The sequence below is a fragment of the Coturnix japonica genome, chromosome 11 (assembly GCF_054131305.1).
Source record: "Coturnix japonica strain WE chromosome 11, WE-NBRP24, whole genome shotgun sequence".
NCBI classification, from domain to species: Eukaryota; Metazoa; Chordata; class Aves; order Galliformes; family Phasianidae; genus Coturnix; species Coturnix japonica.
The window spans coordinates 11,609,572-11,623,256 of record NC_140673.1 but is presented as its reverse complement, the minus strand read 5'-3'; the positions used below and the strand labels follow the sequence as shown (position 1 = coordinate 11,623,256).

Here is a 13,685-nt window from a genome sequence, read left to right as displayed (position 1 = left end):
GGAGGGGGCACAGCCGCAGGGACAGGTGTGCTGCAAACACCAGGACCCAAAGGAAACCTTTATTGGGGATTCTTAGGCCACTGAAGAGACTGAAGAGTGTCATTCCTTACATTTTCCTCCCATGCTGGGGCCTTGACATGCCCAGGGAGGACCCTGAAACACAGCTCCAATATCTATACCTCTCTCTCTATATATATACATACATCCATGAGCAGGAGCGGTTATGCAGCAAGGTTACACACAAGACTGAGTTCCGGGGCAAGAAGTGCTCGGCTTGGAGGGCTGTGACACCCTGCTCTGAGCACAGTGGGTGGAAGGGGGCAAGCAGTGAAGCATGGGGCAGGCAAAGCCCAAGCCAGCTGCTGCGATGCCAAGCAAAGGCAGGTGAAGGGCACACAACTGCCACAGGAGTCCAAACCCACTAACAGCAGCGCCTGGGGCAGCGCTGGGCACCCCTGAGCCCTGTCCGTTCCAGCCCTCCAGTGTGGGCCATCGTGTGGCCAGGGACATTGCTCCCATTGTTCAGCCTGAGGCTCACGCAACAGGCAGGGCTTGCTGGGCCTTCACCTGGTGAGAGAGCACACACAGAATGGGGGCATAGCCCTCAGGGACCCATGCCCCAGGGACAGGGATGCAAGGAGTGGGGGCAGCCCGCAGGACCCACACCAATGCATGCTGGGCTCACCCTACCCTCTGTTGTTTGCCATCTGTACCCAGCCCCAGTTGAGGCCCAGAAACTTTCACCAGGAGAAAGGCATCCAGCCCTGTCCAGGGCAGACTCACCTCCAGATTTGTCCTGGCCTTGTGCAGCACGTTGTGAGTCCTGGTCACTGTGAGGGACAGAGGGACAGAGTCAGCAAGGTCCCTGTGCCACAGGGTGACCCCAGGCACAAGGGTACCAGGCCAGTGTGGCCGTGCCACATACACTGGCTGACTATGAACTGTTCCATGCTGTCCTTGAGCTGGGCCATGCTGTGGAGCTGCTTGGCTGTGCTCTGCAGAGCATCCTCCCTCTTGGAGAGCTGGGCACGCAGTGCTGTGATCTCACTCTGTAACGCTTGCTCCTGGGATGAGACGTATGCCATGAGCAGCGAGCACCCAGCCCGCTCACCCTGATGGCTCCCCATGGTGCTCACCTTGCCCTGGTGCTGAGCGGGGCCAACGGGCAGCACGGTGCTCCAGAAGGTGGTGAGGAGCGAGGCACACTCCTCCAGGATGCGGTGCAGGGTGCTGGCACTGCCCCAGAGGTGCCCTGTGCCTATGCATCCCGGGACCTGTGGGAAAAAGGTGCGGGAGCAGGTGCTGCTGGAGCATCTCCATCCCCCTCCCCTGCCATGGGGAGTGTGCTACAAGGATCCAACCCTAAATCACCCAAAGCAGCACCTGCACCTGGTAGCAGCCTGGTATGCCCGCAGCCATGGAGCAGATGGAGTAGATGGCAGAGCCCTGCTTGCTGCAGGCCCCCAACCCACCCTGCCCGCCCTGTACCTCCTTTCCTGTGCTGGACAGCCCGAGTGCTGGGCGTGTCAGGCATATCAACTCATGGGCCAGTGCCTTTCCTTCCAGGACGTGCTGCTCCAGGGAATGGTAGGTGTCCAGGTGCCCAACAACATGAGCCCCTGCCGGTCCCTTGCTCTTCTTCACTGAAGGGTTGGCCCTACACGGCTCTGTAGGGAAAGCAGAGCTGGTGAGGAGCAGCGCTTGCTTCCGCTTGCAGCAATGCCCTGAGCTCAGCAAGGGTGCCATGAGTATCTCAGTCTGAGGAGCACTCATGCAGGAGGGCTCAGCTACCTACCAACTGTATGCTGGGGCATCAGCGTGTCAGAGCGTGGTGAAGAGAAGGGAGCTACCGAGCTGGTGCCAACATCCCGCACAGGAGGAGATGGGAAGCAGCCTGGAACAAGATCCAGCTGAGCCCTGCAGATGGCTGCGGCTGCTGGGGGCCTCCCTCCCTGCCTGCACCCCAAGGTCAGGAGCAGGGCTGCCGAGCTGGGCACAGTGCTGGTACCTGCACGGGGCTCGGTGGTGGGGCCGGGAAGGCTCTCATAGACACGAAGCTCTGTGCGCAGGGCCTGCAGAAGCAGGCGGTGCTCCTCACTCTGCTGCTGCAGGAGCGTTACTGTGTGCTGCAGCCTGCACAGAGGTGACATGTAGGTCCAGAGCCAGCCACAATGCCCAGCCCTGCCATCCCCAGACCTCACCTGTTTTTGTCCTCCTGCAGAGAGAGCCTCTCGTCTCGCAGCTGCCGGATGCTCTCCTGGTGCTTGCTGAGCTCCTCTGCCAGCCTCCGCTGCTCCCCACGCCGCTGGCCCAGCTCAGCCTCTGCCTCCCGCACCCGTGAGCAAGCAGCCAGGAGGGCCTCCTGCACCCGTGCCAGCTCTGGGGACACACAGACGTCAGCGTCACCCTGCTCAGCAATTCCCCTCTAGGACACAGGTGGCCCAACCCTACCTCGAGAGAACTGGTCACACTGCAGCCGCAGGGTCCGGTTGTCCTCACGCAGTGCCTGGTTCTCCCTGCTCAGCTGCAGCCCCAGCTCCGGCCCTTGAGCATAGATGTCACTGGGCAAACCTGCAGAGGGGGGCAGGTGCTGAGCTCCTTTCCCCAGCACCATGACATGCAAGGGGTGAGCACTCAGAAAGCACGGTCCCAGTGGCCCCATGCTGTGCCGTACCACTGGGCTTCCCGGTGGAGGCCAGGCGGCGTTCGAGCTGCTCCCGGAGCCGGTCGTTGGTGCAGATGGACTCCTCCAGGCGCTGGCGCAGGCTGCGGATCTCCACCAGGTGCTCCTCCAGCAGGTCTGCCCCTGCACACACAGGGACACGTCTCCATGACACACACACTGCCCACCCCACACCATGCCCACCACCTGCCCCCCCCTGCCCTGAACCTTCTGAGGCTGAGTCTCCCCAGCAGTGATGCTCCCAAGCTCCCAACGCGCCTCATACCTGTTAGCTTCTGGCTGCTTGGGCACCCTGATGGCAGTGTCCCATAAAGCCGGCCAGCAGCTGGCACATCCCAGAGGGCAGGGGGCTTGAATAGGTTCTGCAGAGTGCCATGCTGGCACAGTGATGCTGCTGGCTTTCCGGCCTCCCCAAAGGGACCCAGTGAGGCTGTGGGTTTTGCTGTTGGCAGTGTCACACCTGCACACACAGGGCAAAGCGGTGAGGAAAAGGAGAGGGCAGGGAGGAAGAACTGGGATGACAAACCCTGTCTCCACTTGCTTCTTGCTGTGCCCATCAGTGCAGCCACTGTCTCCCATTCACCCCAAGTAACAGAGGTTCTCCCAGTGTGTGCTGATCGCATGACACAAGCTGGGAAGCCTCAGTCTCTCTCCTACCCAACGACTACCCAAAGCAGCCCTTTCCAAGGGGTGTTCATCCCACCCTCCCTTTCTTCAAGGGTGTACAAGAGGAGCCATGTGTCCCCATCATCCCCCTGCAAGAGTGCTGGGACTTGGGGAGAAGGACATTGAGTCCGGGGGGCCATGGGCCATGCAGCACAGTACAGCAGGGCAGGAAGGACCAACCCCACGCCAGGGGTGCATGCTCACTTTCTCCCAGCTGCCTCTGGAGCACTTGCAGCTCCTGTTGTGCCTCAGCCAGGGAGCAAGCACGGGTCCCACAGCAGCCCAGGGATGCAGGGAGTCCAGTGGGCAGGAAGGAGTGAGCAGGTGCCGGTGCTGGCAGGGGGACATTGTTGGGTTTGGACAAGGAGTCAAAGTGGAGGCCTGGAGACAGGAGTGAGATGAAGAGGGGTGTTAGCATTGGGCTCTGTGCTCCAGCCACGAGCTGCAGAAGGGCTGCGTGCCCCCAGCTAGTGGTACCTGGGAGTCGGGAGGGCTCCTCGGGGCACTGGCTGCACTTGCTGGCTGCTTCCCCATCGGAGCAGGGCTCCAGAACATCAGACACAAAGGAGGTGCTGGTAGCAGAGCGCGATGACTCAGAGGGAGGGTGACTGCTGCCTGGGGACTCACACCGCTCCTTCAGCTTTGCCTCCAGGCTCTCAATCACCTTCTCCTTCTCTTGGAGCTCCCGGCTGAGCCTGCAGAGACAGCCCATCAGCAAGGCTAGTGACCCTGCACAGCCCTTCCCTGCTGTGCCACATCCATCAGGAACTACAACATATGGCTTAGTAGCTTGTGGTAGCAATGGTAATGGGAGGATGGTTAGACTAGATGACCTTGTAGGTCCTTTCCAACCCTGTGATTCTATGGTAATTTGTCCACCACAGCAACACACTGTAGTGCAGGGCCACGAGATGCCAAGCCCAGGAGAGCAGTGGCACCCCCAGCACAGCCACCCAGAGCACTGTTGGACCCCCATCCCAAAAGCAGCAATGACCCTCAGGGTGTCCCTCTAGGAGAGGTTGTACCTCAGTGCCAGGAGCTCGTGGCTAGGTTTATCTTCCACATCTTGTCGATCCCCTGAAAAAAAACCAAAACCAACCAAGGAGGGACTGGTTAGTGTCCTCTCAGAACCTGGGCTGCCTGTCCCCAAACAGCCCAAGCAGAACAGCCCAGAGCAGGGCAGGTAGCTCCCATATCCAAATGGTTCCAGCTCATAACAGCACCCATCAGATCATCCCTTCCCATTCCCCTGTGCCCCACAGCACCCAGTGTCCCCAGAGGCACTTACTGGTGCCCAGCTTATCACTGAGCCTCTCGGCCAGGTGCCTGCCCCGGGCCAGCTGCTCCCGGAAGCCCTGGCCCAGGTAGTAGTCGATGTCAGTGCCGCGGAGGAGCTCCTCAAAGGAGCGCAGGGCATCACGCAGGTGCTGGGCCAGGCTGCGGCTCACTCCACGGCCCTCACGCAGCGTTTGCCGCAGGTGGGAGAGCTCCCGGGCCTGGGCTTGGATCAGTGAGTTGTATTTCCTATAGGGTTGGGAAAAAAGGGGTCTCCAGAGTTGCTTGTATTACATGGCATGGACAGGTGCCACGGATGCGCGCACACCATCCAGCCCTGGGACTCTGCAAGCAACCACTTCAGGCAACCCCTGCAACCTCCCATAGCCCCCCATCCATCCCCATTCCACGTGCCCATGCCATACCCTGGCCAAGTAGCAGACTGCAGCTCCCTGGGGAAGCCCCCCCCAGGCTTGGCAAGAGGCAGCTGTGCCTCGAGGAGTGAGACGCGATGCACCAGGTGCTCCAGGTCGCGCTGTGGGCACAGGGTGCCATGACTGTCTGACTGCCAGCCCTCATCCTCATCAGTGAGGCTGTGGGGTGGTGAGACTGGCACGGTGGGGCACAGTGGGGGTCGCTCAGTGCCCGAGGTGTAGCCACTGGTGACAGAGATGGAGCGGGTACGGCGCTGCAGGCTCTGGATCACCTTGTTGGCATTGAGCAGCTGTGCCTTAAGGTCCTGGATGTGCTGGCGCAGGGCTCCCACGTCCGGCTGGGCCGCAGCCTTTAGGGCAGCCTTGCCCATCCTGAGCACTCCTGAGCGGCATGGGGAGCCCAGCTCCTCCCCCAGGCTGGGCTCGCTGAACACATCTGGTTCCTCACACTCTGCAGAGGAGACAGTGTCACTTCTCTGTGCCAGGCAGGCAAGGCACAAGGACCCCCCAGTGCCCCTAGCTCTCCTTACCAGGACTGGTGGTCTCATCACGGTCAGCTTCGGTCTCACTCCGCCCACACGTCTCATAGCCCAGGTCCTGGAAGTCCACTTGCACGTGCTTGCTGAGCTGCTGGGCGTGGGGCTCACCTGCTGGACATCACCCCATCAGCTCAGGGACCCCCTGCAGACTGGGTGCACGCACAGGGCACGCTGAGCTGGGCAAACATCCCACCCACTCCTCCACTCACGGAGCAGGACGTGGTACTTCTCCAGCTGCTCAGCCTGCGCCTGCACCATTGCCTCGGTGGCAGCCAGCTTGTCCTGCAGCTCCTGGCACTGCTTCTGTGCCACCTGTGAATGCTGCTCCACACCCAGCCCTGGCCAGCTTCTGCAGGGCACCATGCCCTCCACCTGCCAGAGGGGAGATGGGACTGTGAGCCCCCCAGCACCGCTCCATCCCTGTCCCCATCCCAATCCCATGGCCGCAGCACTCACGTGGCTCCCATCCCCTCCACCTGGGCTGCTGGGGCACAGTCTCTTGGGCGCATCATCCTGGCACTGTGCCTCCAGCGCAGGGCGCTTGGCGGGCACGGCTCCCCTCTCTGCCAGCAGCCCCTGGCCATCCCCAAGGACATTGCGGCCCTTCCGCTGCATCCTGCAGGGCTCTGGTGATGGAGGGTTGCCCAGCCCAGCTTCCTCCTGCTCCCCACTCTCCAGCAGTGACGTGGCTTCACCCATCCGCTCCTTCAGCTCTGCATTCTCCAGGTACAGGCTCAGCATCGCCTTCCTGGGGAGCATGTGGTGCTGTGAAGGGCGGGCAGCAGCCAGAACGTGGGGTGCCCCTCGCCCACCCGCCATCTCCCACACCCCAGGCTCTTGCCTGATGTGAGACACAGAGGAGAAGCCTGCCTCCTCCAGCTGTGCCTTCAGCTCCCGCAGCTCCTCTTCTGCTCGCAGGTCCCTCTCTGCCAGGGCAGGGGCTGTGCTGTTTTTCTCAGTGCCTCTGCTTTCCTTAGGAGTCTGGGAACCAGTCTGGAGGAACAAAGGCAGATGGAGACGTTTTCAAAGGGACTGGAAAGTGGCACGATGCCTGGCTCTATAGCCCCTGCTCCCCAAGCAATGCTGCCCATGCTTACCTGCTGAGCCACCTCTTCCTCAGTGCTGGCAAAGTCAGCATCATCAACCTCCGTCCCTGCAGCCTGACCTAAGAGACAGCAAGGTGCTCAGACCAGCGGCAACAGCGGTACTGCCACCGTCCACATGTCCCCAGCAGTACCCACGGTCACCACAGGCAGCCCTGAGGCAGGTGCTTGCTCTTGCACATGCTGCATGCTGGGGCACCCCAGAAAGATGAAGGTCTCCCTTCCATCCCTGTGACTTGCCCTGAACTACCTTGTGCAACTGCCCACGCAGGGGATTGCACGGCTCATCCCACCCCAGCACCACCGCTATGTGTACCACTGGGTTCTTTGTATGACACGTGCTGGCCTTGTAAAGCTACAGCACAGCTATAAGGTCACTTGTGTTCCATACCCTGGTACACAGGGGCAACAACACACCACAAATGTGCACGGGGGGCTGGGGGCCATCCTGCCACACTGATTCAGGTAGAGGGTACACTTTTCTGCTTGCTCCCAGTGTCTTATTGCATTAGCTCACTCGCTCTCACTGTCCTCCCTCCCAGTTGCAGGGCCCAGCCTACTTTGCTGGATGGGAATGGTTCAGGACAGTGACATCCCTCCCCAGGGAGATAAGAGCCCGGACAGTTCACACAGCCATACAGGGCCAGGTTTTGCAGCCTCCATCAAGCCCTGCAGAAGCCATAGCCACTTAGCCTACAGGCAAACCCATGCTATCAGAGCTGAAGCTCCCACACAAGGCTGTGCATGGATAGGGAACACAGAGGAGATGCTAAACCTCACAAGCAAAGTAGAAACCAGCATATGGTTATTAAAGGAAGAGCTGAGGACCAGCCAGGAACACACCATGCAGCAGGGAGGCACAGCACCGTGTGTACCCCAGCACCTAAACAATGGTACAATCAGGAGACCCACGCATGAAAAGCAACCCTAAGGAGGTTACTAAATAAATAGATCAGTAAATAAATAAATAAACGAGAAGCGATTCCCAGCCTGGGTAGACAGTGCCCCTTGTGGCAGAGTCCATTCAACAAGGAGAGGCACCGACAGCCACTCCACTCCCTCGAGGCAGGAAAAGAGGGGAGGCAGATGCTGAGGAAAGCAGAGCAGCCTGTACAGGAGATGTTCACCACGTGTCTGACCACTCCACAGAACCAGGAGCACCCCAGGGTGCAAATTCAGGGCTCCTCAACTCTCCATGTACCGCTTGTAAAAGGGACAAGCGATGCACCCTGAGCGTTGTGTGTCACAGGCTCCTGTGCTTGAAGGAAAGGTTACTGGATGTAGGATTTGCCCACAGGTGCAGGATAACAGCATTGGCTGCAGTGGAAATCTTCACATCCTTCAGAACAGGGGGGTGAGAAAGGAAAGGCCTCCACAAAAAGCTGTGACACAGCACAAAGCACTGCACAGCTCAAAGGGGTGTTCCTAGGCATGGGGTTCTCAAGCTGGTCCTTCTGCTGGGAAGAAGAGTGCAAAGACAGGTATACAAAGGATAAAGCAAAGCCTGTAAGGAACACGGTAGAAAACCTGGGATAACCCTTCTTAAGAGTGATCCCTTTGCATCACTTAACATCAGCGATAGCAGCAGGGACAGATCTGCAGCAAAACACGAGTGTAACAAGAGCTGGGAGCTGCCAGTGCACCAGCCAAGGCCAAGCAGCTTACACTGGGCCCTGGGCTCCAAGAGACAGGCAGACAGCAGAACCAGGATGGAGGAGGGCAAGGAAGGAAAGGAAAGAGACATAAAGGCTCCTACAAAGTGAGCAGCAGGAGGAGAAAAAGATGATCCTACACAGACAACTGAGAGGATGAGAATGAGATGAAGCAAGAAAAGCAAGGCTAACCAGGTACCAGAGCTGCCCAGCAGCACCAGCTGTGACCCTTCAGGCCACATGAGGACAGATGAACTCACCATGTAGCCAGGTGTAGCCCCCGAGGGGTGCTGACCTGCTGCATGTGAAGGGAGAGCTGTGCTGCCTCCTGTCCCTGGCCGAGCCAGGGAAGACCTCAGCAGTAGTGCAAGGCATGAGCTGCACAGTGTTTGAAGCAGTCACAAGGAGATTGTACAGCAGAGAGGTTACAGGTCCAGAAGTCACAGCTCAGAAAGATGGAGCTCTTCTGCTCCAGCTTCAGCTTCCTCAGCAAACAGGAACAGATATCCAGAGGTACAAATTCTGCCCCTGGCACTTTGGGAAGTGATTCCGTATGAAGCAGCCAACCCAAACACTTGGGAAGTGCTGGACATTGGAAACATCTCTGCTCTTACACCAGCCCCAGTGCTCCCAGGGGGAGGTGAAAGATGTCCTAGAAATTGCACACAGTGGTTCCAAGTGCACTTGGTCCCTAGCAAAGCAGAGGAAGGCCCTATCCAGTGGGCAGGTGGAGCCTGTGCGTGAGACGTGCACGTTATAGACAGGAGCAGACACAGCCCAGGCTCTTACAGCAGAGATAAAACTATCCTGCAAAGGCACTTTCAAGCCAGACCGTGGCAACTTACAATCGGGGTAAGAACAAATTAATCAGTGCAATCAGTGCTAGAGTAGGATTTGGTTTGAACATGACTAATTATCGGTTCTATGCTCAGATACTTGTGGAAGAAACCCTACAAGTGCCATTGGGTCTTGCAGCCCTTCTCGAATTCTGGCTCTGGAACCCGTATCTCCACACACTCCTTTTGTGGCAGTAGCCATCAACCCAAGAGGGTGATGTCACTGGGTAGAAAAGCAGGGAGGGAATACAAAAATTCACACTCATGCACTTGGGAGATGAGAGAGAACATCTGGCGTTTCCTTCAGAGAAAGGGAATCTTTATTTGGCCCATGGGGTAGGGAGAAGGGAAATGGAAGGAAACCAACTAAAATGGAATGATCTGAATGTGCAAATACATCAGTGGGCACCGGGGTGAGTCAGACAGGAACATACATGAGACAAAGGTGAATTGCACTGATCGCCATTTCCAAAGCAGCTCAAAAATAAAACAAAAAACAAAAAACCCTGCACCGGTTCTATCGTACCATTACTAAGTACCAAAGCAACCCTCCCAGAGTCAGTGAGACAGGCTCGCTCAGTTAGTGAACCATTTCCGTGGCAGGCGGGCGAGCGCTAGTGCTCAGAAGGCATGCTGGGGTAGGACTCTCACACGCTCCTGTTCCCCACCTCCTATGGGGCCCTGTGTGTCCAGCCTGCTCAAACGCTCCAAGCTTCTTCCAAGAGCTTCTTCCAGCTGTCCCCGCAGCTCTTGGACCCCTTCCAGCTCCACCTGCAGAGTGCGGTCTCTCGCAGCGCTAAGCAGACATACCACACAGAAAGGAACAGTGTTAGATAGGTGCAGCAAGTGCACACACACCAAACCGGCTCCTCCATCCAGGAGTTCCACTCACCGCAGGTGCAGGCCCTGCACACTCCCATAGGTGGCTTGGACACCTCTTGCCTCACATCACAGCCTCCCCAGAGCCCAGCCATCCCCAAAAAAGGCTCCAGCTCATGGTAGGAGACCCCTAGTCACAGCTGTTCTTCAGTACTTACCAAAGCACTTCATGTACGTGCTCTCTTGCAGTCAGGTAGCTCAAATATCCCAGAGGCTGCAGCCCCATGAAGGGCAGGGGATTAGCACAGAGGACAAAGAATGCAGTGGTATGCAACTGTGGGACAGCCTCCTAGATAAGAGCCTAGACACATCTCTATCAACCCAGCAGTTGGTGAGGAATTTGGCAGGGTGAAAACGGCAGCCTCTGAAATATGGCCAAATGTGTGTGGGAAACTGAGCAGGGACTGAGTAAGCCAAGGAACGGGGATGGAAACCTCAGGGCTTGAACAAGAGACAGCAACGGGAGGAGGTTATGTATCATTTAAAGCTGGCCACTGCAATCTCCTTAAGGAAAAGAGGTAGCCTAAGATCTGGACTCCTAAAACAATCATTGCTTCAGGAGTTGCCCCACTGGCCCACGCACACAAATCCCGGCAAAAAACAGGGCAGCATGGAGCCAAAGCAGCTTTGCTTACCTGTCTGGGTGTGTGTGAAACTTTACCAGGCTGCTGTAGAGCTGCCTCTCTGCCTGGAGAGCCTCATTTAGCCGATTTCTCTCAGCCACCAGCCCTTCCAGCATCAGTAACAACTGGTCAGAGAGAACAGAAAAGATGTAACACATAAGTCAAAGGTACTGGCTGCTCAGGGATATGGTGGTCTCCCCTACCAGATGCACCAACACCTCTCCTGCTTGTATTGAAGCAATCAAGTACTGCCAACCCTGGACACCATCCCCCAAAAGTCTATACCCTTGAGACAAAAAAGGGAACCAATCCTTTGCATTCCCTATATTATATTCAGCCAGCTTTAAACAACATGCACACCTCAGCATACCCAACAGCTGAGAATAAAGCGCTATAACTGAGCACCAGATAAAACACAAATACATTCAAACTTGCCCTGCAGGACACACTACCTGCTGCCTTCTGTTTCCAGTAGCCTCTTGTCCTCTCGACTCTGCTACGGCCACTTTCTCACGAAGTACCAGCACTTCTTGTGTCAGCCGTTCCACTGCTGGAATTTCTTCAGGATCTACCAGCTGCATCTGCAGATCCTGAAAAGCAAGAGGCAGGAGGGATCTGTGGAGAAGGGATCAATAACAAGGACAGCTGGAACCTTGTGACCCTCCATGGAATGCAGTTACCAACATTTTTCCAGTGTTAGAGAAGACCCTGGTCTCCTAAGAAAGAAATGCCAACGTATCCAGTGTGTATTAACCATAATCAACTGCTTGAAGCAAGAATTAGGAAGGAACACAACATCTGTTTAAAGTGCTCAAGAAAGTTGCAAGCAAGGAGCAAAAAGTCTAATAATGACACTCTCAAGATTTGGGGCCCATAACTTCTGGCCCAAATCGGAGGGCTGTAGGCAAACCAAAAGCAAAACTATACACAAACAGCCATGTTACTCTGAAGAGGTTCCTTGCATTAGCAGACATACTTGGTCATAGATAATCATAACAAGCCTACAGCTTGGTTTCTGATGTCTTGTCATTCATTGGAAATGAGTAACCATGAAGGACAGGATGTGGGGAAAGAAGAGACACCTCTGCAGCCATCTCAGAAGAAGCTGACCCAGCAAAGCATGTTACCTCACCTTGATGAGGTCCTCTTTGATCTGGATGGTTCTGGTCAGAGACTCTATATCAGAAGCCTGCACCTGCAGCTCTTCCTCCTGCGTGGTCACAACAGACTGGAGAGCAGCAAGCTCCCGCTAGGTACAAAAGAGGAGAGTATGAAAAACTTCAGAAAGGTAAAACCCCACTGTGCTGCCCTATCTCTCACTGAGGCACACTCATGTTGAGGGGGGGGGGTCCAAAATCTCTATAAGGGGCAGCCAAGGGTCCCCTGCAGGCAGGAAGACCACCACAGGCTTCAGCACAAACTCACTCTGCTCTCCCTTTCTTTCTTTGCCATTAGCTCCAGTTCCTCTTTGGCATTAGCAAGATCCTTCTCCAGTTCTGCTGATGATGCTGCAATTGCAAGGACAGTTGGATTACTGTAGTGTTACCATATGTCAGCTGCTCCCTCTGACTGCAAGATTAGACCAGTCCACAATGATTACACTCCCCACCACACCACCTCTTACTAAACACCTTTCTTCCCTACTTAATTCTTAAACAGCAGCCCAAGACAATAGAAATATCCCAGGCCTCCTGTCTTCACTCCATCAAATATGACATGTCCTGATCTTAAGGCACAACCCAAACCAGCTGCATTATTCTCATTCTAATCTGAACCACTAAGTCAAAATCCCTACCCTGAACGCTACAAAACTTCTTGCAATGAAGAAGTAACTCACCTTAAATCAATCTCTCTCTTTTCCACACACCCACCCCCAAGACATCTGTGAACCTTCATCCAAAGGAGAGGCACAGTTTTATTTCAACACACTTGCTGTTGCTCCAAGCTCGTCACTCTCTAATGGTTTCATGTAAGCATGCTTACCCCACAGCAAAAAAGTCCTGACTTGTTTGAGGACCTTGAGAGAAGCTGTCACTCACCTTCTTCTGTCAGGCAGCTGTTGTCCTCCTGTGGGGGTCCAGCAAGGGCTGCAGCTCCACAAGCTCTTTGCAGTATTTCCTGAAAACACAAAAACCTCCACGTTTGCACCTTTACAGAGAACCTCACAGCTACCCCAGGGCCCATTAGGACTGCAGCAAATCTGCTGGCTGCTTTGTTGATGCCTCTAAAACATGACAAAGCAATAACAGGAACTAGTCAGACAGCAGGGACAAGAGAGTTGCACACAAGATGGAAGCTGCATGTTTGGGCAACAGGGCTCTAGCCTTATTTTATTTCTCACTAAGAGGCTGCTGGCAGTAAGCTTCATTATAGTCAGGATTAAGCAAGTTTTGCTCAACTGAAGCAACTACAACTTTCAACTGAGATTCTGCACAGACCTATATCTTCATCCAAAGATGTGGCCCAGAGGAACTGTGCAGGTAGGAAAACATAAAGCTTGGCCCAAATATCACATATTGGGATGTCTCCAGAGCTCACTTTCATCCTGGGAATAGAAGTGAGCCACCTGCTTGCAGCTGCTTAAAAGCGTTCAACATGTCATCTCACCGATAAACCATTAACAGCTGCTCAAGCAGGAACAGGGCTTATGTAGCCTTACAGTTGTGCTCAGCCTCAAAGGGTTTTTTAGCAAAGCTGCTTTAAAAATACCAAACCCAATTGTGGAAGAGACAGTAAACACCCAGCAGGCTCTGCCAAGAATTAGTGAGACCTAAAATTAGCTCCCTTGTCCCCTCCAGAATGTGACAATGTCAGGGAGGGGATTACAATAAAGCAGCACAGCCCAGCCCAAGGAAGGACTGGGACAGTGCTGGAAGGTCAGGAGGTGGATTTTTTTCATACTCACTTGTGCTTATTGCCTGATCAAAACAAGAGTGACACTGAGTGACAAAAGCCAGTGGAATCAAGGTCAGAGTGTCCAGGCAACATTTCTGCT

General features: G+C 55.5%; 1 protein-coding gene across 12 annotated transcripts in view; it reads right to left on the bottom strand.

Moving 5' to 3' along the window:
• Nucleotides 1-39: 39 nt before the first annotated feature.
• The window catches only part of PDE4DIP (phosphodiesterase 4D interacting protein), a 29,569-nt gene continuing 15,923 nt past the window's right edge, over nucleotides 40-13,685 (bottom strand). For 4 of the 12 annotated variants that reach the window (XM_085511179.1, XM_085511180.1, XM_085511181.1 and 1 more), the window contains 27 exons: nucleotides 12,730-12,808; nucleotides 12,116-12,198; nucleotides 11,823-11,939; nucleotides 11,143-11,280; nucleotides 10,703-10,815; nucleotides 9,857-9,984; nucleotides 6,695-6,762; nucleotides 6,439-6,590; nucleotides 6,054-6,345; nucleotides 5,807-5,969; nucleotides 5,589-5,705; nucleotides 5,050-5,509; nucleotides 4,638-4,873; nucleotides 4,375-4,426; nucleotides 3,827-4,044; nucleotides 3,554-3,730; nucleotides 2,949-3,143; nucleotides 2,675-2,806; nucleotides 2,452-2,571; nucleotides 2,202-2,379; nucleotides 2,009-2,133; nucleotides 1,796-1,894; nucleotides 1,489-1,667; nucleotides 1,137-1,274; nucleotides 926-1,064; nucleotides 784-830; nucleotides 40-567 (listed from right to left, as the gene is read on the bottom strand). In XM_085511179.1, the coding sequence (XP_085367305.1) occupies nucleotides 535-567; nucleotides 784-830; nucleotides 926-1,064; nucleotides 1,137-1,274; nucleotides 1,489-1,667; nucleotides 1,796-1,894; nucleotides 2,009-2,133; nucleotides 2,202-2,379; nucleotides 2,452-2,571; nucleotides 2,675-2,806; nucleotides 2,949-3,143; nucleotides 3,554-3,730; nucleotides 3,827-4,044; nucleotides 4,375-4,426; nucleotides 4,638-4,873; nucleotides 5,050-5,509; nucleotides 5,589-5,705; nucleotides 5,807-5,969; nucleotides 6,054-6,345; nucleotides 6,439-6,590; nucleotides 6,695-6,762; nucleotides 9,857-9,984; nucleotides 10,703-10,815; nucleotides 11,143-11,280; nucleotides 11,823-11,939; nucleotides 12,116-12,198; nucleotides 12,730-12,808 (3,978 nt within the window). In that variant the 3' untranslated portion in view covers nucleotides 40-534. Of the gene's footprint in view, nucleotides 568-783; nucleotides 831-925; nucleotides 1,065-1,136; nucleotides 1,275-1,488; nucleotides 1,668-1,795; nucleotides 1,895-2,008; nucleotides 2,134-2,201; nucleotides 2,380-2,451; nucleotides 2,572-2,674; nucleotides 2,807-2,948; nucleotides 3,144-3,553; nucleotides 3,731-3,826; nucleotides 4,045-4,374; nucleotides 4,427-4,637; nucleotides 4,874-5,049; nucleotides 5,510-5,588; nucleotides 5,709-5,806; nucleotides 5,970-6,053; nucleotides 6,346-6,438; nucleotides 6,591-6,694; nucleotides 6,763-9,856; nucleotides 9,985-10,702; nucleotides 10,816-11,142; nucleotides 11,306-11,822; nucleotides 11,940-12,115; nucleotides 12,199-12,729; nucleotides 12,809-13,685 lie in introns of those variants that run through there. The other 8 variants (XM_085511183.1, XM_085511178.1, XM_085511184.1 and 5 more) reach the window with 7 other exon arrangements.